The following is a 26,488-nucleotide window of genomic DNA, read 5'->3' as shown; positions in this document are numbered from 1 at the left end:
GGTTGGCTGAGTGCCCCCATCCTCAAGATGGCGGGGACTCGAGGTTGTGCTTCACCTCGCCTCCCCCACCTGAGGGGTGGAGTTGGCAGAGGTGGGCACACCTCTTTTCCTCAATGTTTTTCCCCACTGGTTCTCCCACCCAACGTGAAAGCAGCAAAAGGTATGGAGAGGCTCACAAAGGCGGCAGCCTTTGAAGTCTCTCCTTCGTGAACCCTGCCCATCCTGGGGAGGAGGCTTGGCACCTCGTCCCAGGATGTGCATTGTTTCAGGCCCCCGAGAGCAGCAAGCTCTCGACCCAGGGGTCCAGAAAAATGTCTAGTGGTGGCAACCTAAGCAACCACTCAGTCAGGTCACTAGTAGTTGGTCAAATTTCAGGGAGCATGCCCTCTGTTGTGCATTTTACATTAAATCCCACACTGGCATCAGTGTGGGTTTAATGTGCTGAGAAGTTTGATACCAAACTTCCCAGTCTTCAGTGTAGCCATCATGGTGCTGTGGAGTTCGTAATGCCAAACTCTCCGCACCATATACTCTTAATGGCATCACTGCACACAGTGCCCAGGAATGGACTTGGGCACTGTAGGGGTACAGGGCTCATGCATCTGTACCCTCACCACTGGCATAGTGCACCCAGCTAGAGGGGTAACTGATGTATGCCAGGGCAGTGGTTTGTGGGCATGGCACACAGCGATGTGTGCCATATCGACTCTTCACTTTGTTCTGCACCAAGGCACTCAGGCTGCCAAGGCAGTGTGTGAGTGTCAGGGTACAGGGCCTCTGAGGCTGGCACAATAAGTGCTGCAGCCCTTAGAGGCCTTCTCCGGTCACAGTGCCCTGGGTACCTGTGGTACCATTTACCAGGGGCTAACATGTGGCCATAGATGGCAATTGGCTTTGTTTTTGGGGAAAGAACACAGGCCCTGGGAACCTGATTGGCAGGGACCCAGGGCACACCAAGAAAAAGTGCATCAGTAGTCTGGCAAAAAGTGTGGGGGGGGGGAGGGGGGCTTACTGCAACAGAAACCCACTTTCCTACATTTTGCAACTGAAATATTGGATTAATTTACAAAGTAAGTGGCATAGTTCTTCCATATTAATTTTTTGTCTACTATGTTTAATCAACTTTATAACAAATCCCCCTCTCCCTCCCTTGTTCTTTCCCTGGAGAGTTTCTTTACTATTCCTTTACGGTTTAAGGCGCATACTGCAGGACTTCGTGTGTGATTTCTGCCCTTCCCATCTCCAAACTTGTCATTAAATGCATTCTTAGGCACAGGCCAGTTAGAGTGGTTATCTTTCCCTTACCGTCACTACTTCTCTCTCTTCGCTCATACCCATATACTACTTATTGAGCTAACAGTTTTACCTCTTCCAGGGCTTTTTACAACCAGCTCATTTCCCCAGTAGTCATAATGTCCGATTTCATTTTATTGTGTATTGCGGTTTACAGTGGTTTGCCATTATTTACATTTCCTTTGTAAGCAATCTCATTTGTTCTAAGCTTTTGCAATGGGTCTTTTACGTAACCCATGTCATTCCTCCCTACCAAGCACTCTGCTCTCTTCTTCCATCCAACTCAGCTCTTCTCGTCTCCAACTCTAATGTTGGAGTCATAGTCGCTTTTCATCGCATGGTTATGGCTCTTTTGGCTAACTCTGAGCAATACCTACAAACTTAGTGACTAGTTTATTGTTTTTGGGTCTTTGGCGAATTTCCAAACAGGCAGTCCTAAATACTTTCCAGGCTAGCTGGTGCAAAGTCATACTGTGCTATGGGCACTCCCAACTTTTATCAACAAATTTAGTGACTAGTTTATTGTTTTGAGGTCTTTGGCAAATGTCCAAATAGGCAGCCCTAAATACTTTCCAGGGTAGCTGTTGCAAAGTCATCCTGTGCCCTTGGCACCCGCCAACTTTTTGCTGACTGTTACTGGTGGTAATGGACTCTGACTGACCCTGGGCTCTGCCTAACCAGGCACAGAGCCAGTGATATGCTGAAGACACGTAGAATACAGTGAAAACACCTACATACACTAGGGTACCCCTGTGATTGGCATGACCTCCCCTATAAGGCCCTAGTACATATAAGGCAGGGGGATTGAAACTACCTTTAAGTCCCCAATATAGAATAGGGTAGGGCAGTTTAGAGGCTAGCAGCCTTTTCTGCACTTGCATGTGTACACTGCTGGAGCCTGAGGTCAGTTTAAAAGCAGCCCTGTGTTGCAGGACTGTCTTTAAAATGCACATTGTGCCCAAACTCGACTTTGGTGTTTTAGGCACTTAAAAATGGATAAACTACAATGTTTGGGCATGGTAGGTACCCCCAGGGGTGTGGGAGAGGGGGGGGGGGGGGTCAGGTACTTTTATGGAGAATCCTTATATAAAGGTTTTTATATGCCCTGGGGTTGGTGAAATAGCACATTTAACTCCCCACCTTGTAGAAGAGTGCTTACCAAAATCGACGTTTGTGCTAGGAGCACTGTGAAATTAAGATATGCAATATTTTGATATATTCAGAACCCCTGAAGTCTTTCCTACGTGTCCCAGGGGTGCATGTCCTGTAGATATAAGCAGGGCCCTTACAAAGTCTATTATATAAGCCCTGGTATTAGAGAAATTGGCCAGTTCGTTTTTGCATTGAGGATTCCCAGCCCATTAACTGGAAAAATAAAAGCCCTAAAACTAGGATTAAAGGACTCAGTAATATGGTATTGTTGAATTTCTTCTAAAAGGTACAGACAAGAAGTTATAAGACTTTGTCTGTGAGCCAAAATTCAACCCTGAGGTGCTCTGCTCCGATTGGTCAGAGATAAGTGGACTAGCCTGGCTGCTTTGAATAGGTGATAAATTACCCCTCTGGTTAGGAAGCCTTTCGGAGAGGAGAGGTTGCTGGCCATAGGAATGCCAGTGCCAGGGAGAGGGGTGGTAAATAATGCTCTTCAAGGGAAGGAGGAGACAAGCTATAGAAAGCAGTTTTCATTTACACCTCTCCTCTCTGCCCTGCAGCCAGATGGGGGGGGGGGGGGGGGGTGAGGGGGGTGATTAATGAGGAATTTCCAGATGTAAGGACAGTGGACCTATGCAGATGAAGCCATCCTATGGGCTGGTTTAGTTAGTTCTGATCCCTCTGCTGAAAATTCAGACAAATTGAATTTTGGAGGAATAGTGCTTTCTGGGTTAGCATTGTGTCACACTTTGGAGGAAGTCGTCATACTTTGGGGTGTTGCCCTGCACCTCACTGGACAGAGTGCCCTCCTGCTTGACCCCAAAGAACACTGAATAAGTATCGGAGAGGGCCAGTGCCACTCAGATCGGATTTTTGGAAATCTAAGAGAACCAGAAGGGCCAATGCTGAAGAGTTTGATGTGCATTTACGAGGCCCTGCACTCTGAAAATTGCACCTTATGCACCATCTGAAACTACAGTGCTGTGATTCAAACCTGCTTCAAAAGAGTGGACTTCCTGCAAGCAATAGGTTAACAGAGCTCACCTGGACCTTCACCACAAAGAATCCCCAGCCTGGAGTACTACCAGCGGATTTGTAAGGGTTTTTTTTCTAAGTGGATTGTGGGAACTGAAGTCCCAAACTTTCAAGTACCCTCTTGGAGATTCCAGACCCTTGAATTGTGTTTTGGACACTTTGGACCCGCAAGAGGACCTTCAGGAAGGCGTTCCTAACAGGATTAAGCCTGCTGGAGGAGGCTGCACAAGTCTGGTGAGAAATCGTCTTTGTCAGAGGAAACCAAATGTCCAAAAGTGGCACTGTTGGTTTCTAAGCACTAGAAAGTGACTAAACTTTAAAAATTCATATCTCTGGTTCCCTGCAGTGGATTTTTTTTTTTTTTGTCAGTTTAAAGATTAAAATATTTCCTATTTGTATAAATTGGCGTTATATTTTTTTGTGTTGTGTCTTAATTATTTACTGAATTGGCGTTTTAAAGTGCTTTACATACCTGTCTTTGAAGTTAAGCCTGCCTGTTCGCAGCTAAGTTACCAAGGGTTGATCATGGGAATAATTTTTTAAGACCTACTCTGAGCCCTATATTGTGTCATTATTGCCAGTGGTAAATGCATATCTGTCACTAATAATAATCCACTTTCCAACAGTATCACCACATCATTTAGGAGGTTTGCTGTGTCACTTCCACAACTACATTATTTTCTATGGGTGGTTCTTTCAGTACCAGTGATTGGCAATGTTTAGTGCTGGACTTTCTACAAAAGTGCAAGTTACTACAAAAGTGCAGTTTGTGAATACCAAAAAGTAGTAAACTTACTCAGAAGTGCAGTTTGTGAATCAGACCCTTTGCCTCTATGAATTAAAGTCTTTGGCTTGAAAAGAAAACAGGCATAAGCAGTTCTCAGCCATTGGTTATGAGCAAGACAGAACATGTATACCGGATCTTCATTGTTGGAAGCAAGCATATAGTGCAAGTTTAAACAAAACTTAAATAAAGTATTTTTGCAATGAAATTGTGTTTATGAGACAAAGTAAACAACTATGCTGAAATGCATCCTATGAACTCGAAGACGAGGACCAAAAACTTCACTCCACTATGTGTAATCATGGACTTCCCTGCACTTTTTAGTGAATCACTGAAATTCTGACATCTTTTCAAGAATTCTCCCTACATCTTTTGATTCACCAGCAGAAAAAATTAATCTGAAATCGTGGGCATGTTTTGGGGCACCGTGGTCTTTTTGAGTCATTTGACTCCTGCCTTAGTGGATGCCCAGGCTAAAACCTCACAGTTTCAAATACTTCCGGACCCAACCATCAGGTAGCGGAATAATGCACAGTAAATTAATCTAGAAGAGGATAGAGGCAGCAAAAAAGTATATGCACGAATGTTTTGTCATGGTTCTCATTCTGTCTCACCATAGACTACCTACAAGACTATTGTGTTTGATTATAGTCTTAAGAGCTTTTAACCGGACTTGAAGCAGCTGTCATATACATAAGAATGCAGTCTGATGGAAAATTCAAGGTTGATGTGGAATGATCAAATCAACCACAGGAATTATTTCCATGATTCAAAACTGGATGAACAAGGAAGACAGGTAGAGAAACCTGAAGGCTTTGCTCCCTACAACTCTTAAAATCACGTCTCCACCTAAACCAACTGATAGTTTTGAAAAATTCAGTAGGCAGAGTTACTCCCAAAATAGACTAATCCCATATTTTATGCCAAATCAAATTAATGTACTATGTTTCATTAACTAGCCATATTAAAGGACCAAGACCAAAGCACAACAGATTGGTTTCAATCTATGGCAGCGAGTACTCACGTCACATTCATTACAATAATAGGCTGGTTCATCCTTCACACGGCTTTGGTAGACAAGCTTCTTCCCGGACTTGATGAGGTTGTCCCGCTGCACCTGGCAATGCTTAATGGACTGCATAAGAGTGTACCTTGATGTTTGGCGACACAAGAAAAAAAAACTAAGAATGAGCCCTGCCACTGCAGAGGTCAAACAAACCAGACTCTTCATGCACTGTGGAGGAGCCACCCCAAAACCTATCCCTTAAAAATACAATTGAGTATACCAGCACCACCTATTTTGAAGGTTTCCCAACATGGCTCACAGTGGCCTAACTGACCTTTGCTTGTCTTCCATGGGGTGCATATACCCTACTGACCCCCCATGCACACATGAAGTGCAAACCTTGGGTGCATGTTAGTCAACTAAATCCCCCTGGATTTCTTTATGTGAGGATAATGCACACACCCCCCAGTGGCGGTAATTCTTTAGATTACCGGTGTAATTAATGCCTTGATTTAACCGTGTACCAGGTTGTGCAGGGTTGACGGGAGTTTACCCGTAGTGCTTTCACTCACCCCTAGGGAATTCCCCTTGCTTTACTTCATTGGTTGAGGGACCGGGTAGAATCCACAGGAATTCCTCAGCTCTGAAGAGGTTAATAAAAGGGAGGTAGGCTTCATCACCACCCTATTACGCCGTCTCAATCATGTGACAGATAGAGATACCCAATCCTGACATGGCAGGTCTTAGGCCAGAAAAAAGAGAGGGGTACTACCATCTGGTTGACAGTATTATTTTCCTTTCAAGGCGGTGGCTGAGGCAACGTTATGTACCTTTGACTAAGTGATTCACATGATGGTTATGCTAGGTGGCAGGAGCTTGGCTAAGGCAGGCACTTGGTGCTACTTAGTGCCTCCCCCTCCTCACAAAAACATAAAAGCCCACCACAACAGGTCTTTCCCATACTGTCCTCACATGCAGATATTCTGTGCAGAAACTTACTTTATCATCTTGTATAGGTCCAGGTCAGTGATTTTCACAGTGCGAGCAACATTCCAAGAGACATGAATCATGGGCACAATGGACTTAACTTTCTTCACCTCATTCCACTCATAGCGCTCCAGGGCCAATTGATACTGATAGGCTGCAGTGAAAAGAAAAGCACCATTATTCAAAAATAATCTGTTTTATTCAAAGACCTCAAGACAGTCAAGCACTACAAGTCTTCCCTTCTGCCATCCAATTCAAAATACTAATTAACCTAAAGTAGAGGTTGGTCTGTAAGGAGAGTAGCTGAGAACAATTGTTTTTACACCATCTTGTGGCATATATTACTTCACTTTTTGTCTGAACACGTCGATACAGTAATGATTAGTGAATGTGTCTTGAAGACCACATCTTGGCAGAACACATTTGCAACGTACACACTGCCAATGAAGACTTTGTGTAGGAAAGTGCCCCTTTTTTGAGATGGTCACCCCCATTTCGTGCCTGGTATTTGATGTATTTGGACTGAAGTGCACTGTGTTCCTGCTAACCAGGTCCCCAGTACCAGTGTTTTTTCCCAAAAACAAGGCAACGGTGCAGTCCCACAATTGGCAAGACCTTTAGCACCTCTGTAAATCCCTAGTAAATGGTGCCACAGGTACCCAGTGCATGGGTGCTAAAGAGGGTCCCTAAGGGCTGCAGCATGTACCAAATTCATGCAGACTGCCATTGCAGGCTGCATGAAAGGGTGTGGACAAGAGGGAAAACGACCTGGCGCGCGCACACAGCGTGCCATGTCCCCAGACACTGCCTGAAATATATGTTAAGTCACCCCTACAACAGGTCTTACAGCCCCAAGGCAGGCAGACATTATATTACATGTGGGGTCATATCTGCATGAGCGGTCTAGTTCAATTACTAGATAGTAGAAGTGAACAGGGAAGCGATCTTGAGTACATGTACTGGTCATTAAGAGTTTCCCAGCTACACGATCCCTTCACTGAAACCTGTGGTGCTTGGTTTCAAACACCTTGTCTTAATAAATCCAAACTGATGTCTGTAGTGGATTTATTAAGACATGCACTGACAGGGCACCTTACAGGTGCCCCATGAAAACCTACCAACCTCTAGTGTGCTGGTTGACTGGAAGTGAAGTAAGAAGAAGAGAGTCTCAAACAAAATAACTAAAATGTACTCACGTGTGAGGGGACCCACATTCCAGGCAATGTTATTGCACCAGCCAGTAGCCTGGACCCAGTGAACTGTGCCAGCATTGATCCACACCAAATCGCCAGGCCGCTGCATGAATCTGTACACGGGGATGTTCTCCTTGTAGAGGTCTTCAAGGATAGGCCACCAGGAGCCAGTTAGGTAGTCTACATTGTGCCTATTAAAAAGAAAACTTTATTTTAGAAACATTCTATCACACGTATCAGAGTTCACAATACTCCCCACTAACCCTTATTCCCTACCCTGCCCGCAGTCGACCACCCACCAGCATAGGTTTTCCTCCCTAGGTATCCCTCCATGCTTCCCACCCCCAGTGCAACATATCTCATATGGTTCTCACTTCTCACAGAAGGCGCTGATGGTCTCCCAGTAATGTTCGTGAACTGCAAACCATTCACAGTCCCCAGGCCCAATGTTAATGTTCACAGAACAAAAGTTATTGTTCTCTTGGTGTCCTGCAAAAGCCAGAAAAGGGAAAAGGTAAGCAGATAGTCAAAGGAATCCGTTTGCAATTCTTCTACATAAGGAATATGCTACTTACCAGTATGCATCTGTTCTTGGCATGTAGAGCTGCAGAGTTGTACACTTAGCATAGGTCGCCATCTGGTGTTGGGCCCGGATGTTTGCAGTTTGTTTTTCTTCTTGGACCGTGCTTGGAAGTCACGAGTTTGGTGACTCCTCCTTCGGTCCGTACTGCGCATGGGCTTCGGCTCCATCCTCAGATTGTTTTTCGCCAACAGGGAAATGATGGAGCGTAGTAATAACAGTGAGAAACCCATGTGTGTTGTATCTAAATAAGATGGACTGGAACGGATACAGGTAGCCGGGGAGGCGGGTGGGCGTGTACAACTCTGCAGCTCTACATGCCAAGAACAGATGCATACTGGTAAGTAGCATATTCCGTTCGAGGCATATGAGCTGCAGATTGTACACTTAGCATAGATTATATAGCAGTACCCAACCTTAGCGGCGACCACCGGTATCCGTTGCAGCTGTTTGAAAGAGTGTTTTTAGTACAGCCTGGCCCACCCTAGCTTGCTGCTGGGAATGCACATCTACACAGTAGTGTTTTGTGAATGTGTGCGGTGTAGACCATGTGGCTGCCTTGCATATGTCATCTAAGGGTATATTCCCTAGAAAAGCCATAGAAGCCCCTAACTTTCTTGTAGAGTGGGCTTTAGGGGGAACAGATAATGTTCTCTTTGCCCTCTGATAGCAAATTTGTATGCATTTTACAATCCACCTAGCTATCCCTGATTTTGAGATGGGGTTGCCTTTATGTGGTGGAGAAAAGGAAACGAACAACTGTTTGGTCTTCCTGAAGGGTTGCGTTCTTTGTATGTAATATAGCAACGCTCTTTTCACATCTAGTGTGTGTAAGGCCCTTTCCGCAACAGATTGGGGTTGCGAAAAGAAGACAGGTAATTCCACTGATTGATTGAGGTGGAAGGGGGTAATGACTTTGGGCAGGAACTTCGGATTAGTTCGAAGTATGACCTTGCTGTGATGCATTTGTATGTAAGGTTCCTGTATGGTGAACGCTTGTATTTCACCAACCCTTCTAAGGGAAGTGATAGCTACAAGGAAAGCTGTTTTCCAGGTGAGAAATTGTAGCTCACATTTGTGCATTGGTTCGAAGGGCGGACCCATTAGTCGTGTAAGGACCAAATTTAGATTCCATACAGGGGAGGGTGGTGCCCTGGGAGGAATTACTCGTTTAAGGCCTTCCATGAAGGCTTTAATAGCGGGCACTGTGAAGAGTGACAAATGCTGTCTGTTTTGTAGATAGGCAGCGATCGCTGCTAGGTGTAGGCGTATGGATGAATACGCTAGGTTACACCTGTGAAGATGGAGCAGATAGCATATGATGTGTTGTATGGATGCATCTAGAGGGTTGATTGTATTGTTACGGCAGTACATTACAAATCTTTTCCACTTTGCGGCATAGCATGCTCTAGTGGTAGGACGTCTGGCTTCCATGATGATGTTCATGCAATCAGGGGGAAGGTTAAGGTACCCGAATTCTAAGATTTCAGGAGCCAGATCGCCAGGTTGAGCTGAGCTGGGTCCGGGTGCCTGATTTCTCCATGGTTCTGGGTTAGGAGGCATGGGGAAAGGTGCAGTTTTTGATGTGGTACCACTGATAGTTGTAGTAGCGTGGTGTACCACGGCTGTCTGGCCCACGTCGGAGCTACCAGAATGAGTGTGAGGGAGTGCTGTTGTAGTTTCCTGACCACTAATGGAATTAGTGGGAGAGGTGGAAAGGCGTATGCAAATCTGCCTGACCAGTTCATCCATATCGCATTGCCCTTGGACAATGGGTGTGGGTATCTGGCGGCGAAGCTTGGGCATTTTTTGTTTTCGTGGGTGGCGAAGAGGTCTATTTGAGGATGCCCCCACTGTTGGAAGAATGGGTGAAGAACTTGTGGATGCAGTTCCCATTCGTGTAGTTGTTGAGTCTGTCTGCTGAGCAGATCTGCTATGGTGTTTTGTACGCCTGGAACATGTTGTGCCAGGAGAAAAATGTTTTGGGGAATTGCCCATCTCCATATGCTCTGGGCTAAGCGGGAGAGCTGGGGAGAGTGTGTCCCCCCCTGTTTCTGTATATAATACATCGCAGTCATGTTGTCTGTGCGAATGAGGACTGCTTTGCCTGAAATCTGCTTTTGGAAAGATTTTAGGGCTAGAAAGATCGCCAAAAGCTCCAGATGGTTGATGTGGAGCGTTTTTTGCTGTGGCGTCCATAGACCTTGCATTGTGAGGTGTAAGAGGTGCGCTCCCCAGCCGGAGAGCGATGCGTCCGCTGTTAGAGTCACTTGGGGAACCGGGTCCAGGAACGGCCGTCCCTTGGAAAGGTTTGTGGTGTTCCACCACTGCAGAGAGTGATGTGTGCGGCCGTCCACCAACACCAGATCCGTTAGCTGACCCTGGGCCTGGTTCCACTGTTGTGCTAGGCACTCCTGAAGTGGACGCATGTGGAGTCTTGCATGGGGCACTATGAAGATGCAAGACGCCATCATCCCTATGAGCTTCATAAACACTCTTGCTGGTAGAGAGTGTTGAGGAAGGAATATTTTGCGTAAGGCTAGAATGCTTGTGATTCTGGCTGGGTTTGGATAGGCAATACCTTTTGAGGTGTCTATGGTGGCCCCGAGATATTGCTTTGTGTGAGATGGTATGAGGTGGGACTTTTGGTAGTTCACCGTGAAGCCTAGCTGATGAAGCAGTTGGATGGTGCTGTTTGTATGTTGCACGCATTGGTGGTAGGACGCGGCTTTTATGAGCCAGTCGTCTAAGTAAGGGAAGACGTGAACATGTTGACGTCTGAGGTGTGCTGCTACTACTGCTAGGCATTTGGTAAACACCCGTGGTGCAGTGGTGACCCCGAAGGGGAGAACCTTGAATTGGTAATGTTGCCCGTCCACCACGAACCTGAGGTATTTTCTGTGAGAGGGGTGTATTGGAATGTGAAAGTACGCGTCTTTCAGATCCAGTGTTGTGAGAAAGTCTCCCTGGCAGAGGAGTGGGAGGACTTGTTGTAAGGTGACCATGTGAAAGTGGTCTGAATGTATGTAGGCATTTAGAGGCCGGAGATCCAGAATGGGTCTGAGGGTCTCGTCTTTCTTTGGGATTAAGAAATATAGGGAGTAGACCCCTAGATTTCGTTGATTGTCGGGTACCTGCTCTATGGCGTGTTTCTGGAGGAGCGAGAGTACCTCTTGTTTGAGCAGTGTGGAATGCTCTTGGGACATTGGACGGTGCCTTGGTGGGATATTGGGTGGGGTAGATGTTAGCTCGAGGCAGTACCCTGACCGAATGATTTGGGTCACCCATTTGTCCGATGTTATGGACTCCCATACGTGGATAAAATCTTGTAGTCTGCCCCCGACCGGAGTGGAATGGTCTGGGGGGAGGGAAGGGGAGTCATTGTGCGGGTGGGGTGGCAGAACGGGTATTGTTGGTTTTGCCCCTGCCCTTATTGTTGTTGCCTCTGTAGCCACCTCTTTGGTTGCCCTTTGAAAAGGTATTTTGAGGAGGGGATTTGTAGGAGGTAGAGGCATTATCGGTGGAGGAGCCTCTACCTGTGCCACGAAAGGACGAGCGTCGAAAGGAACGCTTAGAGGCTTGGGTCTGGAGCGCTCCCATAGACTTCGCTGTGTCTGTATCTTTCTTCATTTTTTCGAGCGCTTCGTCTACCTTTGGGCCAAAGAGTGTTTGCTGGTCAAAGGTGTGATTAAGTATTGATGTCTGGACCTCAGGCTTGAACCCTGATATCCTGAGCCAGGCATGGCGGCGAAGCAGGACACTGGTGTTTATGGCTCTAGAAGCAGTGTCTGCTGCATCGAGGGCACACTTAATGGAGGTGTTTGTGATTAGTTTGCCCTCCTGTATCAAGTCATGAGCTTGGCGTTTGTATTTCTCTGGAAGGTGCTGCATAAGAGCCTCTAATTCATCATAGTGTGCTCTATCATATCGCGCAAGCAGTGCTTGTGTATTTGCAATGCGCCACATGTTTGCAGCCTGGTAGGCGGTGCGTTTACCAGACGCGTCCAGAAGTTTAGATTCCTTGTCTGGTGGTGGGGCATCTCCTGAGGATTGGGAGTTAGCCCGCTTTCTAGCTGTGGAGACAACTAGGGAATCTAGAGGAGCAGGGCCCTTGATGTATGCAGGGTCTGTGGGTGCCGCCTTGTACTTCTTCTCTATTCTAGGGTTTAGTACTCTGGCTCTGACAGGGTCTTTGAATACCTCTGTAGCGTGCTTGGTGACACCCTTAAGCATGGGTAAAATAGCAGTGGAACGATCTTGTAAATCAAATGTATCCAGTAGGAAGTCTTCTTCCACTGGTTCCGTGTGCATGTCCACCCCATGGTAGTGTGCTGCTCTCTGCACTAAATGGTGAAACCCTAAAGAGTCCTCTGGAGGAGACGGCCTTGATGGGTATAGGTCGTCTTGAGGTACATTGGGTACATCAGGGTTATTATAATCCTCCCATGGATCTGGGGTCCCTGGTGGGGTGGGATCCATTGGGGCGTCCCCTGGGTCATTGTCCGGGTCCCCGTCATCCGGATCTGGGGATGGGGCCGGATCGTAGTGAGGTAAAGGTGGAGGGGGTGGTGGTGGGAGGGGGGGTGGCAGTGGGGAGGGTACTCTAAGGGGAGAAGTGGCTGAGTCCCTCTTTTTGGGTGGAGGAGGAGGAGCCGGAGCCTCAAGGCGACGCTTCTTAGTAATCACAGTCAAAAGGCCAGTCTTTGGATCTCTGGACAAAGTCTTTTGTAAAGGGTCTGGTGTAAACAGAGCCAATGGCGCCGAGTCGTCTGTCGGCACCGGCGATTTCGGAACCGGAGGTTTCGATGTTCTGTGTACGCCTTGCTTTTTGGAGGTCTCCGTGTGTTTCGGCGTCGAATGCTGTTTCGGCGCCGGAGCGTCGGTGCCGACCGATTTCTGTTTGTGTTTGGTCGGCGCCGAGTGTCCAGGTTTCGGCACCGGTGGTTTCGGAGTCGAGCTGGATTTTGCAGGCTTCGGTGCCGAGTGGTGTTTATCGGCACCGGGCGTCGGCTGGCTCGATCCCGAGCTGCCGTGAGACTTTGAGTGCTTCGACACCGGGCCCGAAGGTGGGGTGATCGAGGCTTTGGTTTTGGTTTTGCCCAGGCCGGCAGGCGAGGGGGTAACCGGAGTCTCTTTGGTTTTCGGTGCGGGGCTGGGAGGGGGCATTGTACTCACGGCCCGCTGTCCTGGTGTTACGTCCTCCAGGTCGGAGTCGTCGGCCTCGGAAGCGCTGACGATGTCTTCTCCCAGTTCGGTGTGTGTCTGCCCCGAAGCTTCGGCGTCGTCTCCGAAGATGTCCGGTGGAACTGTTGAGGATGAGTGCGCCATGGTGCGTCGAGCCCTTCGATCTCGGATCGTTTTCTTCGATCGAAAAGACTTGCAGGCGGGGCAGTCTCGAGCCTCGTGTTCCGGAGAGAGGCAAAGGTTACACACCTGATGGAGGTCGGTGTGGGGAAATTTAGACCCACATTCTGGGCACTTTTTAAACGGAGTCCTTTCCATCGGCCGGGACCGGAGTCGCGGAGGGCCCGAAGGCCGGTGTCGATGTACGGGATGGAAAAAGTGCCGCTTCGAGAGATGAAGATGATGAAGGAACTCGAAGAATCGAGGATTTTCCGTCGAGGCTGGAACCGTAGAAGTTCGAAGCCGGAGCACGAAGTATCACATCCGAGCCCGATGGCGGAAAAAAACAATCTGAGGATGGAGCCGAAGCCCATGCGCAGTACGGACCGAAGGAGGAGTCACCAAACTCGTGACTTCCAAGCACGGTCCAAGAAGAAAAACAAACTGCAAACATCCGGGCCCAACACCAGATGGCGACCTATGCTAAGTGTACAATCTGCAGCTCATATGCCTCGAACATAGCATTTATCTCAAAAGTTTGGCATACAAATAAAATTAAGAGAATTACCTGAAAAACGGGTTCTCCATTATGGGATTCTTCAGTGTAGGTAAATACTGAATAGTCCCACCCATCTACAGGATTCCATAGCACACTTACACATTATATACAAACATTGTACATGTTTGGGTGGTTTTATTGCACAAAATAGAGTGCTATAAAAGCCTCATTTCACAGGAACCTCTTAAATATGAAAAATAGTTCACAGGTCCTGCCTAATATTGAAAATATTGTACAGGTCCCTATGAAATATGGATTTCAGTCAATGATAGCCCCAAACCACTCGGCAGAGCTATACCATTTTTCGCCGTCAACATTCTATTTAAGAAAGGTAAACACAATCTGAAAACTAATTTGAGTCAGTACCTGTTACATGCACCTTACAGAGAACAGCTTCAACAAGCTCTCGCTTATAGACGCACTGATTCTAATAAAGCAGAGGTTTTTTTTTCTTTCTAAAATGCCCCATTCTAAACTAGATAATTATGTTTTTTTTACTAAAGCCAACCATCCACAGTGTTCAGACAAGAATTAAAGCTAATCGGTCTCTCCTTTGCCAATGACTTTTGTTCCTGTTGTACAGCATCAGCAATAATGCTGATGCTGTACACCACAAACTAAGGGGGTGGGGGAATGCTCCATGCTGCAGATGCTTCATTTTGTATGCATGCACATGCATGATGACTTAAGCAAATACAAGCTTCCTCATGCAAGTGTAGAGTAGCAGGAAAGCTTTTTAAGCATAAAAATGTAAACATTCTAATTTAAAACATAGGACTGAGGGGGCAGGACTAGAGGAACGGGTGGTGCGGGAAGCAACAGGCAATGAGAGGGGGAAAGCAACAAGCAGACCGAGGGGAGAAGCACACAAGCGAGGGAGTAACACAGAATGGGGGAGGGCACACAAGAGCAACAGAGCATGGAGAAAAGCACAATGCTTAAGGGGAGGGACAAACACTAGAAGGAAAAGGCAAGCCATCCAATAAGAAGCACGCAAATGAGAAGTACAATGAAGCCAACAAATTGTAAGCAATAGGTAGGATTTAAACTCACTAAGTTCTCAGTAAGCTCACAATAGAGCGTTTTCAACCAGATAGCTGTGTTTTCTGGTTGGATGTGGCAGTTTCCTCTAGCAGTGCACAACTGGTCAGCGAAAACCTGTCAGGGTTGCCAGCCTATAAATGTATACCATACTTTCAGAAGATAAAAGATTATGGCAATAAGATAGACTAGTGTATTTTCTTTGTGCGACCTTTCCATCCATTAAAAAATGGACTTGTTTCGACCAGTCCTATGTACTTGGTGTGAAAAAGGGCCTTTTTTTCGAAATGGATAGCCCCCACTTTTTGCCTAGTATTGACGTGGTTTCAACTGTAGTTCACAGGGTCCCTGCCAACCAGGTCCCCTGAGCTAGTGCTTCTTCCCTAAAACCTTCCCCCAATTGATACTTCTGCCCCTCTGTAAGTCCCTAGTAAGTGGTACCCCAGGTACCCAGGGCCTGAAAAGGGTCCCCTGGTACCCACTCACCAGGACCATGACACTGCCCCTTGAATGCCCCTGTGTGGTGAAGAACGACAAATTGGACAAGGGACCCTGCCTGGGTGCCAGGCCAGCCAGTACTGCCTGAAGGTATAGGTAAGTCACCCCTCAAGCAGGCCTTACAGCCCTAATGCAGGGTGCACTATACCACAGGTTAGGGCATAGATCTGCATGAGTAGATATGCCCCTACAATACTTAAGTCAATTCCTAAATATTGTGAGTGCCAGGGAAGCCATAAGGAGTACATGGGCTGGAAACTAGACATCTCTAGTTCCCCAGTACCGCGATGGCTTCAATGAAACCAGGAGTGTTTGGTACCAAACAGCTCCTTGTAATATATCCACACTGATGACAGTGTGAGATTTATTAAAACATACTCAGAGGGCTCCTCAGAGACACCCCCTGAAAACCTAGCTTTAGGCAACACACACACACAGGCAACACACACACACACACACACACACACACACACACACACACACACACACACACACAGGCAACACACACACACACACACGTTTTTGGACCCCTGGGTGGAAAGTCTCTTCTTTCTGGGATAAGAAACAATGCACATCCTGGGCAGAGGTGTCACCCCTCCTCCCCCAGGATAGGCCCAGTGCTCGATGGGAAAGCTTCAAAGGCCTTCTGCCTTTGTAATACAACCTCCCAGCAGATGGCAGCCCCTGGTTTACACCCCCACTTTGGGTGGGAAAACTTAAAAAGGCTAGGTGTGCCCACCTTTACCAACTCCACCCATCATGTGAAGGAGGCAAAGTGAAGTACACTTTTCAGTCCCCTTCATCTTGAAGATGAGGGGACTCTTCCAACTAGGGCTAGGACTATGACCCCTTCCACAGGAGGGTAGCATAATAGCGGGAGTAGGCAGCCCAGATAATGTGCCCGTTGACCTTACCTGCTACTCCACTGAAACGCAACCCCCCCCCCCAGTTTAGTATTTAGCTGGCTCCCTTAGAAATGGAAACTAGTTACCTGTGACCTAAGAAGATTGACGCAGTGCAGCGAAGTCTGAAGGAGACTGATTTGTCCCCAGCTTTCAAGACCCCTGTAGATGGTGCCTGCCCTGCAGACAGCGACTTCCAGAAACCAGAGGAACACTGCCTCAACTTTGAGAAAGAACAGAACTCCCAAGGACAGCGGTTCTCTCCCCAAGAATCCAACACAAAGGACTTTGTGGCCTGCGGATCCGCGAGTCCTGCCCACTCAGCACTAGATGCCTACAGACCATATCCAGGCGGCCCACCGACCCAGAGTGGGATCCCCAGCATTCCTGACCCAGTCCAGCATTGGCTGATCCCCTCCTGGACTCCACGACGAAGCCTGCAGTCTGTATCCAGAGGCTCCCCCTGACTGCGACCATCTCTGGTAAGAAGACTCCATCGTTTTAAGGCACCCCTGCACTTGAAGACCCTGTGCCTTAGTGAGCAGAATCAACTGTGCCCCTACTACCCTCTACATCTCTACTTAGCTCTGCTTTCATTGGTCTACCTCCAGTAACTAAGCCTGGGCGGAGTTCATGAGGAACTCTGCAGAGTACAAAAAAAAAACTCCACTGCAATACGCGGAGCTCTACGACCGGGGGAACTCCGCGATCGGAGGAGTTTCTTTAGATAAATGCAGTTCGCAGTGATTTTTAGAGCCAGGTGCTTGTCCGCACTGTGCAATCATAGCGAATTACATCATGCGCAGCGCAAGCGGGCACCACTCTAGTAGATTTTTACTCGAGCAGCAGCTTTCTCAACGCGAGCGGGCCGTTTCTCAACATGAGCGGTCGCGAGCATATGCGACCACTCGCAATGAGAAATCTGACTGCCCGCATAGAGAAATCTTGCTGGAAGTTTGATTTTCCAAGCTCGCGTTCGCCAACTTGATGTTGACGATCGCGAACGAGGAAACATGTCGCTGGGAGGTGGATTTTACTCGCTCACACTCGCCAACTTGTCGTTGATGAACACAAGTGAGGGGAAAAAACTCCGTAACGCGGAATGCAGAAAACTCTGCAAGAGGAGTTCACCGCCCAGACTTACCAGTAACCTCCGGTGCGACACCTGCAGCCTGTTTGTAAAAAGCAGAAACTCCATTGAAAAGCATTGGGTGCCAGACGTTGAATTTGTACCCGGCCACCCCTGTGCCGCTGGTGGTGTATGTTTGGTGTTGCTTTGTGGTCCCCCTGTGCTTGACCTAACTCCCAAAGCTTGGTCCCTGCATCTGATTTACTTATCTGCACGCCGGGTGGCTTCGAGCACCCCCAATCTCCATTGAACAGCATTCGGCTGAACTCTGATTTTTATCTCTGCACCCGTCTGCCCCCTGTGCTGGTGCAGTTTTGGAACTCACCTGACCCTTGGGGACCTTTGGTCCCAAAGCCTAAAAAGGCTAATGTGCCTCCCCCTTTTTAGGTCTCGTCTGAGCCAGCGCTTTAGCGCTGCTCTGGCGAGACTAATAGTAAGCGAGTTTTGAAAGTGCAAACAGTGGCTTTTCAGGCCTCCAAATACAGTGCATGTGCGCCGGGCGCGCGCACCATTTGGCAGCCTGAAAAGCACTGCCTGATCACTTTCACGGCCGCTTTGATGTCCTCAGTGAGCCGCGTGGCCACTGAGGACATCAAAGTGCACACCATTTGCCACCCCCTTCTTGCTTGTTATTGTCTAGCTAGGTGTCGTCCTGGTTTCCTTTGATCCCTATCTTTCCCTTTCTCAATCTCACCCTCTCCCTGCCTTTTACAACTGCGGCCCGCACCACTGTGCCCGCCCCCACTCCCCCCTCCTACTCCCTCCTCGTTAGCTTCAATATACAAAATAAAATTACCGATAGCAACTGTGAATAATGGGGGTGTTATTCAGCTCGTGGTTCTAAGTGACGTCATAGACAGCGCAAGCTTTACTCTCGGCCATTTGATGTCACTCACAGCCTGTCCATGAATAACCTCCTGATATTCACAGTTCTCCAAGTGACGTAACCAGACCTCCTGCCACCCGCGGCGCCCCCGAGTTTGCAGTCTGGTGCAGGTAAGAGCAGGTGGGGGCGACTTGTTCCAGGGCAGGGGGCTACGGGCGACTTGTTCTGGGGGTACGGTGGTAGTTCACAGAAACGACTTGCTCACCTCCTCTGCCCCCAAAAAGAGTGCCCCCCCTCCCAGCTACTGCTACGCCACTGAGTTCTCCTGCTATAATCCTATATGTGACCGTCCTCCCTGGCGCCTAGTGTATTCCGCCACCATCTTGCACATTATCTTTTCCATTCCCTCTTCATAGCTTTTCATGCCTTTGCCGTTAGTCCCTCCTTCTCCCCAACATTCCCTCCGCTTCCTTCCTACCTTTCTTCTTTTCACCCTTGTTCTTTACCATCTTCATTTTCTACTTTCACTTTTGTCTTTCTTGTTCCTCCTCACGCCTGTCCTTCCCTTCTCCTCACTTCTTTTCTTTCCCACTCACAAAGTCCGTAGAGCCTTTACTTCTTACGCCCCTGCTGCTTCCTTTCCTCTCCCTCATGTCTCCTCCTGTCTTTCCTCTCTGTGCAGCGTTCACCCCTTCCTCGCCTTTCATTTATTCCTTCCTGTTCCTCCAGTTCCCCCTCCCATTTCTCATCCTTCTGCCATTTTCTTTATCTCCCCTTTCTCACTTCCCCCTCCATTCCTCCTCTTCCCAATCGTCTGTTCTCCACCTCTTCTCCTTTTCTTTGTCCCCGTGTCTATTTTCCTTTATTACTCCCTCCCCTCTCTTCTCTTGCTCCTTGTCCCGCCTTCGCTCCCCGTTATATCCCCCTCCTTCCTTATCTCTCTCCTTCCTTTTCTCCCCTTCAATATTCATCCTTCCCTCCATTTCCTTCATTCCTCTCGCCTTTCCTCCTTTATTCTCCCCGTGTTCTTCCTTCTTTACTTTTCCTCCACCCCATGTTATCCACATTTCCATGCGGGTGTTTGGTGGGTGGGGGGGGGACACACTGTTAGACATATGCCTTTCGATCCTTGGCGCGTCATCCTTGCCTCCCTCCCCCCTCCCCCTCCTCTCTGGTTACCTCTTCCGGTTTCACATCCTAGTGTGACTCTTTTGAAAGTCCGGCCCTGATAAGGGAGGCGCCCAAGTCCCCAGTTCCTTCCAGCCCTTGGAAGGGCCGCTTATAGTAACCCCAATAAACACGTGGGTGCTCTAAAGATTTGTGTGTGAGATTTGTCACATCTGAGGAGGCCCAGGCTTTTAGTGTGGGCCTCTAAGTCAGTCATTTAATAGCAAGCATTAGCAGAGCCAAGGGTTCTGGCTTCAATGTGCTAAAGTATGTAAACATCCTTTCCATACGACTGTGTTGGCACCTTAAAGTCAGACTTATTGGATTTGCCAATGCACGTTGTGAGAAAGTGGCTCTGTATATACTGTTCCCTAATAGGTACAGGGTGTACAGAGTCCACAGTCCCCCAGAGGCTGATAGAGGTCAAAGTTAGGTATGACCTTACTCTCAAAAAGTGGTAGCTTGGTCGAGCAGTAAGGCAGTACCAGAGGACAGTGTAAAGCATTTATTGTACACACTCAGTCAGCAAATGGTTTCACACACTCAATAACTGAACTCTAGGCCAATGATTTGTATATATAAAATATATGCTTGTTTTATTTTTAGAACCACAAAGGGGGTAAAAATATACTTTCTCAGAATGAAAGGTTGAATATAAATACTTTTGTTTCAAGCAATACATTTGTGTAAACAGTCACAGTTGGTTGCAATAAACAATCCTATTTCCTAAACATACAATGCATTGAGCTCAATGGTAAATTCAGGTTATTTGTGATAAATTACTTTTTAGATTACTTTTGGAATTCCAGGTCTGGATCCTAGAACCAGCCTGGGGTCAGTATTCAGAATCAAGTGATGAAAGTCGACTTAATAACTGTAATGATTTTTAAATAATATTTAGCTATTTCAAAAGTTAGCACTTAGAAAATATTTCACAGAAAACATTCAATGGATCTCTATGGCAAGAAATTCAAATTGCAGGTAGAGTACTTTATCGTTACTTTAGTAATCCAGGACTGGGTGCCTAGACCCAGGACTGGGGTCCTTATCAAAACCAGGTAAGTAATTTCGTTTGCAGAAATGGTACGATTTTAAAAGAATATTTCAAATTTGCAAAAGTAGACACTTAGAAGAAATTTCACAGAAAAGCAGACAATGGTTTCCTATGGGAGAAAAATGAGTTAGAAGTAAGTATAGTTGTGAACACTTTTCAGAGTCAGGGCTGGGCACCAAGATCCAGCACTGGGAGCTCACCTAAGAGCAGGTGAGTAAATTCGTTTTTGTCACTTGGCTGATTTTTAGTGAATATTTGCAGTTTTGAAAAGTTCACACTTAGAAGATTTTTCAAGAAAAAGCCAGTCAATGTTACCCTATGAGGAAAATGAAGTTAGCGGTTTAAGGGTAAGTACTCGACTGGCAGAGTTGAAATTCCGGGCATAGACTCAGGGGTCCCCCAGTGTCAGGTAGGTACAGTTGGTTCACCCTCAGCGGTTTCAGGACGGCCGGGTGCAGAGTGAGTTAGGCCCAATGTTATCCTATGAGGGATAGGGGGGCCTTGGTTGGTGGCTGCTGTCTGGCAAGCCACGCGTCTGTGGGAGCTGGGCTCCTGGTCACTTACTCAGGGCAAGTGGGGAAGTAAGTTAGTGTAGAGAGTGCACTGCCAGGGCCACTCGGGCGGCTGGGTGCAGGGTGCTTTTGAGCCTTCGGGCGCTCAATGGAAGTCAATGGGAATGTTCCGGTTTGGAAAAAGGCTGCAGGCTCGGGGACGAGGATGTTTCCGGTGCCACCACCACTTCGAGGGGTAAGTTGGGTAGTTGTAGGTTAGGTGGGTACCCCGGGATTGGGCACAGGGGGCCGCAGGGCGCCGGGTGCAGGGGTGCCTTTTGACGTCGGGAATCTTACCCTCTGGTTGATCGCGGCTGGGGTGGCACTCGGTTCTGAGGCTGCAGGCTTCGTCCAGGATGTCGAGGGGGGTCCTTGGGTGCCGGACTCGGGGTCACAGTCGCCGTGGGGTCGTCCTCAGGGTCTTTGTCCACTCCGGCACTGGCCAGGCTTGGCTGGTGCAGAGTGTGTTGGGTCCGCGGTTCCGGGCTGCTGCCAGGAGTTAGGAATAGGTTTCTCGAGTAGAGCCTCTACTCATGGGAGTCCCAGGGAATCAGAGGTCAAAGGTAGCCAGGTCCTCCGGGGTTTTTGAGGTTGCTGGCCACAAGAGATGCCGCGCTGGAGCAGGAGCAGGTTCGAGGGTCGACAGGCCGGTAGGGCTGGGGCCAAAGCAGTTGGTGTCTTCCTCTTTTTAGCAGCTGCAGGGCAGGTCTTTTTTTCTTCTTGCTCTTCTTGTAGGTTTCTATCTGGAATCTGGGGAAGGAAGGTTCAGGGGGCCCCTAAATACTAGATTTAGGGGCGTTACAGGTAGGTGAAGGCCAGGGACCAATGGGTCCTTGTCCTGGGGTGGGTACACCCCCTATCCTGCCTCTCTCCTGTGGGAGGAGGGCAGTAGCCTAATCCTGATAGGGTAGGGCCTCCCATCTTCAAGATGGCGAGAGCCCGGAGATGTGCTTCACCTCGCCTCCCCCACCTGAGGGGTGGGGTGGGCAGGCTGGCACATCCCCTGTCCTTGTATGGGGTTTCCGGCCAAGCTTCCTGCCAGAGTGGGGGGTTGCAGTGGCCTGGGGAAACTCCAACTGGCGGCATGCCTTTGAAGCTTCCCTTTGCTCATCCTGGGGGAGGAGATTTCTCACCTCACCCAGGATGTGCATTGTTGCAGGCCCGGGAGAGCAGGGGCTCTCCCACCCAGGGGTCCAGCAACGTGTCTGCTGTGTGGCAGCCTGGGCAGCCTCAGAGCAGACGTGTATTGTAGGTTAGCTGTAAGGGGGCATCTCTAAGATGCCCTCTGGGGTGCTTAGTACATTAAATCCCACACTGGCATCAGTGTGGGTTTAATGTGCTGAGAAGTTTGATACCAAACTTCCCAGTCTTCAGTGTTGCCCTTATGGTGCTGTGGAGTTCGTGTTTGACGAGCTCTCAGCACCATGTACTTGTAAAAGGCAGCACTGTACTTACAGTGCCCAGGAATGGACCTGGGTACTGTAGGGGCACAGGGCTCCTGCTCCTGTGCCCACACCATAGGCACCCAGCCAGAGGGGTGGCTGACATATGCCTTGGCAGTATAGGTAATGGGCATGGCACACAGAGATGTGTGCCATGTCGACTCTTTGTTTTGTCCTGCACCCAGACACTCAGCCTGCAAAGGCAGTGTGTGTGTGTAAGGGTACAGGGCCTCTAAGGGTGGCACAATGAGTGCTGCAGCCCTTAGAGGCCATCCCTGGTCACAAGGCCCTGGGTACCTAGGGTACCATTTACCAGGGGCTGACATGTGGCCAGGGTTTGCCAATTGGGAGTTTGTGTGTTTTAAGGAAGGAACATAGGCCCTGGGCACCTGATTGGCAGGAGCCCAGGGCACAACAAGGGAACGTGCATCAGCTATTAGGCAAAAAAAGGGGGGGTTACTGCAACAGAAACCCACTTTCTCACACAAGCCCCCCCCAGCCCAAAGGCCAGGAGACTTCTGCCAAAGCTGGGAGAGTCTACCTAGTCTTTCAGGCGAGGAAGAGTTGGGGAAGTGGTTTGAAAGTTGCAGGGCCTACTCTGCCTTACATCCTTCTGCCTAGGTCAGTCCCTTTGGGGAGCTGGCCTGTCTTATTAGTTTCAGGACCTAACTCCCAAGGCTCCTCTCCTTGTCTTTTACTGTCCTGGTCCCATCTTTCTATTTTGGGTTTAGAGGTGTATACCTCGGTAGTTTCTAACCTAGCCAGGGCTAGGCCCAGTTTACCCACAGAGGCTACCCACAGCTTGAGCAACCCCACCATGACCAATAAGGTCAGGGGGCCTGACTTGCTATTTGGCAGGGGGTTAGGCCACCATGCCAAGGATAGGGCTGCCATGAAGGCTAACACCCAGCAGAGGCTGCTGACAGCTGTCAGTGCCCAGTACCATACCTTTAGCTCCTGACTGGCAAGTGAGGGGGCTATTTTATAGTTCTCTTTGGGTCCTGGCTGTTGGTCTGTTTGAGGATAGGGGGTCCCTACTCTTGGTAGGGAACACCCCTCCTCTACCCCTTGTTCTGCCACCTGAGGAGCCACTAATTCAGGCTGGACAGTTGCCTGACTAGTCAGGTCTTGCTGTTGGCTAGGGGGGGCTTTACCAGTGCCATTGTGGGAGTTTTCCCTTACTGGGATAGAATCTCCCTGGCTCTCTGGAACTGTGGCTAACAGTTGCCCACCTTTCCTACCCTGTTTCTTCTCACTCTTTTGGGACTCAGCTGCACTGACTGCAGGTTGAGCCCCCACAGGTTCTTTGGGCGAGGCCTGGCATTGGGCCAGCACCTCTCTTTGGCTCAGTTCCACATCTAAGTGATCATTCCCCAAGAGACAATCAAGGGGGAGGTTTTTACTGACTATCACTTTCCTCCATCTAAGGGACCCAGCTGTGGCTAGGGGCACGATAGCCACAGGCCTAACAGTGACTCCCCCTGGGACAGTTCTTACCCTTCTTGTTTCCCCTGAGACATATTGGTGTGGGAATACCAACCTGTCATGTACCACAGTGTGACTGGCACAGGTATCTCTCAGGGCAGTGGCTGGGATTCCATTCACCAGTAGGTGGTGGAAGTGTCTACTTCCTTCTGGGATCTCCAGCTTGCTTCTTGGGCCCATTCCCCAGTTGAAAGCTAGGAGGACTTCCTCATCTGAGGACCCTCCCTCCCAAGCTACACTGGTAACCCCCGGGGCTACACTAGTCACCCCTGGAGCTGTACTAGGAACCTTATTTTTAGGACAGCTAGAGTCCTGGGTGTGGTGTCCAGCCTTCTGACAGTTGAAACACCATATTCTGTTGGGATCCCAATTCTTACCTTGGTACCCTGGTTTAGTTTGTGAGGTGTCTTTGGGCCCACCCTCCTGGTCAGGTTTTTGGGGGGCTACCTGGGACTCCTTTCTTTTATCCACAAGGGGTTCACTCTCTTTCTTCTGGGGAGGTTTTGGGACCCCTTGGTTCTGGTCCCTCCCAGTGAACGTCCTAGTCACCCTAGTCTTGACCCAGTGGTCTGCTCTTTTTCCCAATTCTTGGGGGGATTTTAGACCTAGGTCTACCAAATGCTGATGCAACTTTTCATTTGTGCAGTTACTCAAAATATGTTCCTTCATGAATAAATTGTACAATCCAGTAAAATCCTGCACACCATGTCCAGCTAACCAACCATCCAGTGTCTTCACTGAGAAATCTACAAAATCAATCCAGGACTGGGTCTGGGTTTTGTGAGCCCCCCTGAATCTAATTCTATACTCCTCAGTGGTGAATCCAAATCCCTCAATCAGAGCTTTCTTCATGAGGTCATAGGATCCTGCTTCTGGCCCAGAGAGAGTCAGAAGCCTGTCCCTGCAGTTACCAGAGAACAGTTCCCACAGGAGTGCCCCCCAGAGAGGTTTCTTTACTTTCCTGATATCACAAGCCCTCTCAAAGGCTGTGAACCATTTGGTGATATCATCACCTTCCTCAAATTTAGGGACAATCCCTTTGGGGATTTTAAGGTCAGAAGTTTCCTCCCTATCCTTGTTTTTATTATTGCTGCCACCATTGATGGGTGCTAAACCCATCTCTCTCCTTTCCTTTTCTAGAGCCAGGAGCCTGGACTCTAGATCTATTCTTTTGGCCAGCCTCATAAGGCTGTCCTCTTCACTGGGGAGACCCCCAGTGTTGTCTCTGGGGCCAGAGCCACCTGTGTGGTCTCTAGGTGCCCAGATGCTATGTCTTGAGTTGGAGGGTATGGGTGCCATCTCCTCCCTAGGGAATAGTATGGGGAGGTTGCTGTCCTCCTCCCCTGTTTCCCTTTCCTCATCTGACTGGCCATCACCATGTTCAGATGGGTGGTCTTTAGCATACTCAGCCAGGAGCTCCTGGAGCCCTTGTTTGGTTGGATGCTGACCCATTTGTAAATTTTTGAGTTTACATAAGGACCTCAATTCCTTGAAAGACAAGTGTAAGTAAGGTGTGAGGTCGAGCTCCTCCACCAGGTCCATGTTATTATTATCACTAATAGCTGGGTTTGTTTGAGACATTCTAACCTGACAGTTCTAACCCTCTACCCTGACTATAGTGACTTTTATTTTTCTAAAATTCTAATGGGACTTAAGCAAGGCCCTAGCAAGACTTTTAGTAATTTTGGAAAAACCAATCAGAATTCTAAAGGCAATTTTTAAGAGTTCTGTCGTGTGATCAGATGGTAACCAAGTAGTCCAACAAATGCAAGTTTGTATCCCACCGCTGATCCACCAATGTGAGAAAGTGGCTCTGTATATACTGTTCCCTAATAGGTACAGGGTGTACAGAGTCCACAGTCCCCCAGAGGCTGATAGAGGTCAAAGTTAGGTATGACCTTACTCTCAAAAAGTGGTAGCTTGGTCGAGCAGTAAGGCAGTACCAGAGGACAGTGTAAAGCATTTATTGTACACACTCAGTCAGCAAATGGTTTCACACACTCAATAACTGAACTCTAGGCCAATGATTTGTATATATAAAATATATGCTTGTTTTATTTTTAGAACCACAAAGGGGGTAAAAATATACTTTCTCAGAATGAAAGGTTGAATATAAATACTTTTGTTTCAAGCAATACATTTGTGTAAACAGTCACAGTTGGTTGCAATAAACAATCCTATTTCCTAAACATACAATGCATTGAGCTCAATGGTAAATTCAGGTTATTTGTGATAAATTACTTTTTAGATTACTTTTGGAATTCCAGGTCTGGATCCTAGAACCAGCCTGGGGTCAGTATTCAGAATCAAGTGATGAAAGTCGACTTAATAACTGTAATGATTTTTAAATAATATTTAGCTATTTCAAAAGTTAGCACTTAGAAAATATTTCACAGAAAACATTCAATGGATCTCTATGGCAAGAAATTCAAATTGCAGGTAGAGTACTTTATCGTTACTT

At 48.1% G+C, this 26,488-nt stretch overlaps 1 protein-coding gene across 5 annotated transcripts in view; it reads right to left on the bottom strand.

Annotated features, from left to right (window-relative positions):
* Positions 1-26,488, bottom strand: part of KDM6B (lysine demethylase 6B) — a 950,060-nt gene that overhangs the window by 16,572 nt on the left and 907,000 nt on the right. For all 5 annotated transcript variants that reach the window (XM_085639043.1, XM_085639042.1, XM_085639045.1 and 2 more), the window contains 4 exons: positions 7,825-7,939; positions 7,454-7,641; positions 6,270-6,411; positions 5,289-5,415 (listed from right to left, as the gene is read on the bottom strand). In XM_085639043.1, coding sequence (XP_085495169.1) covers positions 5,289-5,415; positions 6,270-6,411; positions 7,454-7,641; positions 7,825-7,939 — 572 coding nt within the window. The remainder of the gene's footprint in view (positions 1-5,288; positions 5,416-6,269; positions 6,412-7,453; positions 7,642-7,824; positions 7,940-26,488) is intronic.

The sequence above is a fragment of the Triturus cristatus genome, chromosome 12 (assembly GCF_964204655.1).
Source record: "Triturus cristatus chromosome 12, aTriCri1.1, whole genome shotgun sequence".
In the NCBI taxonomy this organism is placed as follows: domain Eukaryota; kingdom Metazoa; phylum Chordata; class Amphibia; order Caudata; family Salamandridae; genus Triturus; species Triturus cristatus.
This window is presented reverse-complemented; position numbering and strand designations above follow the sequence as displayed.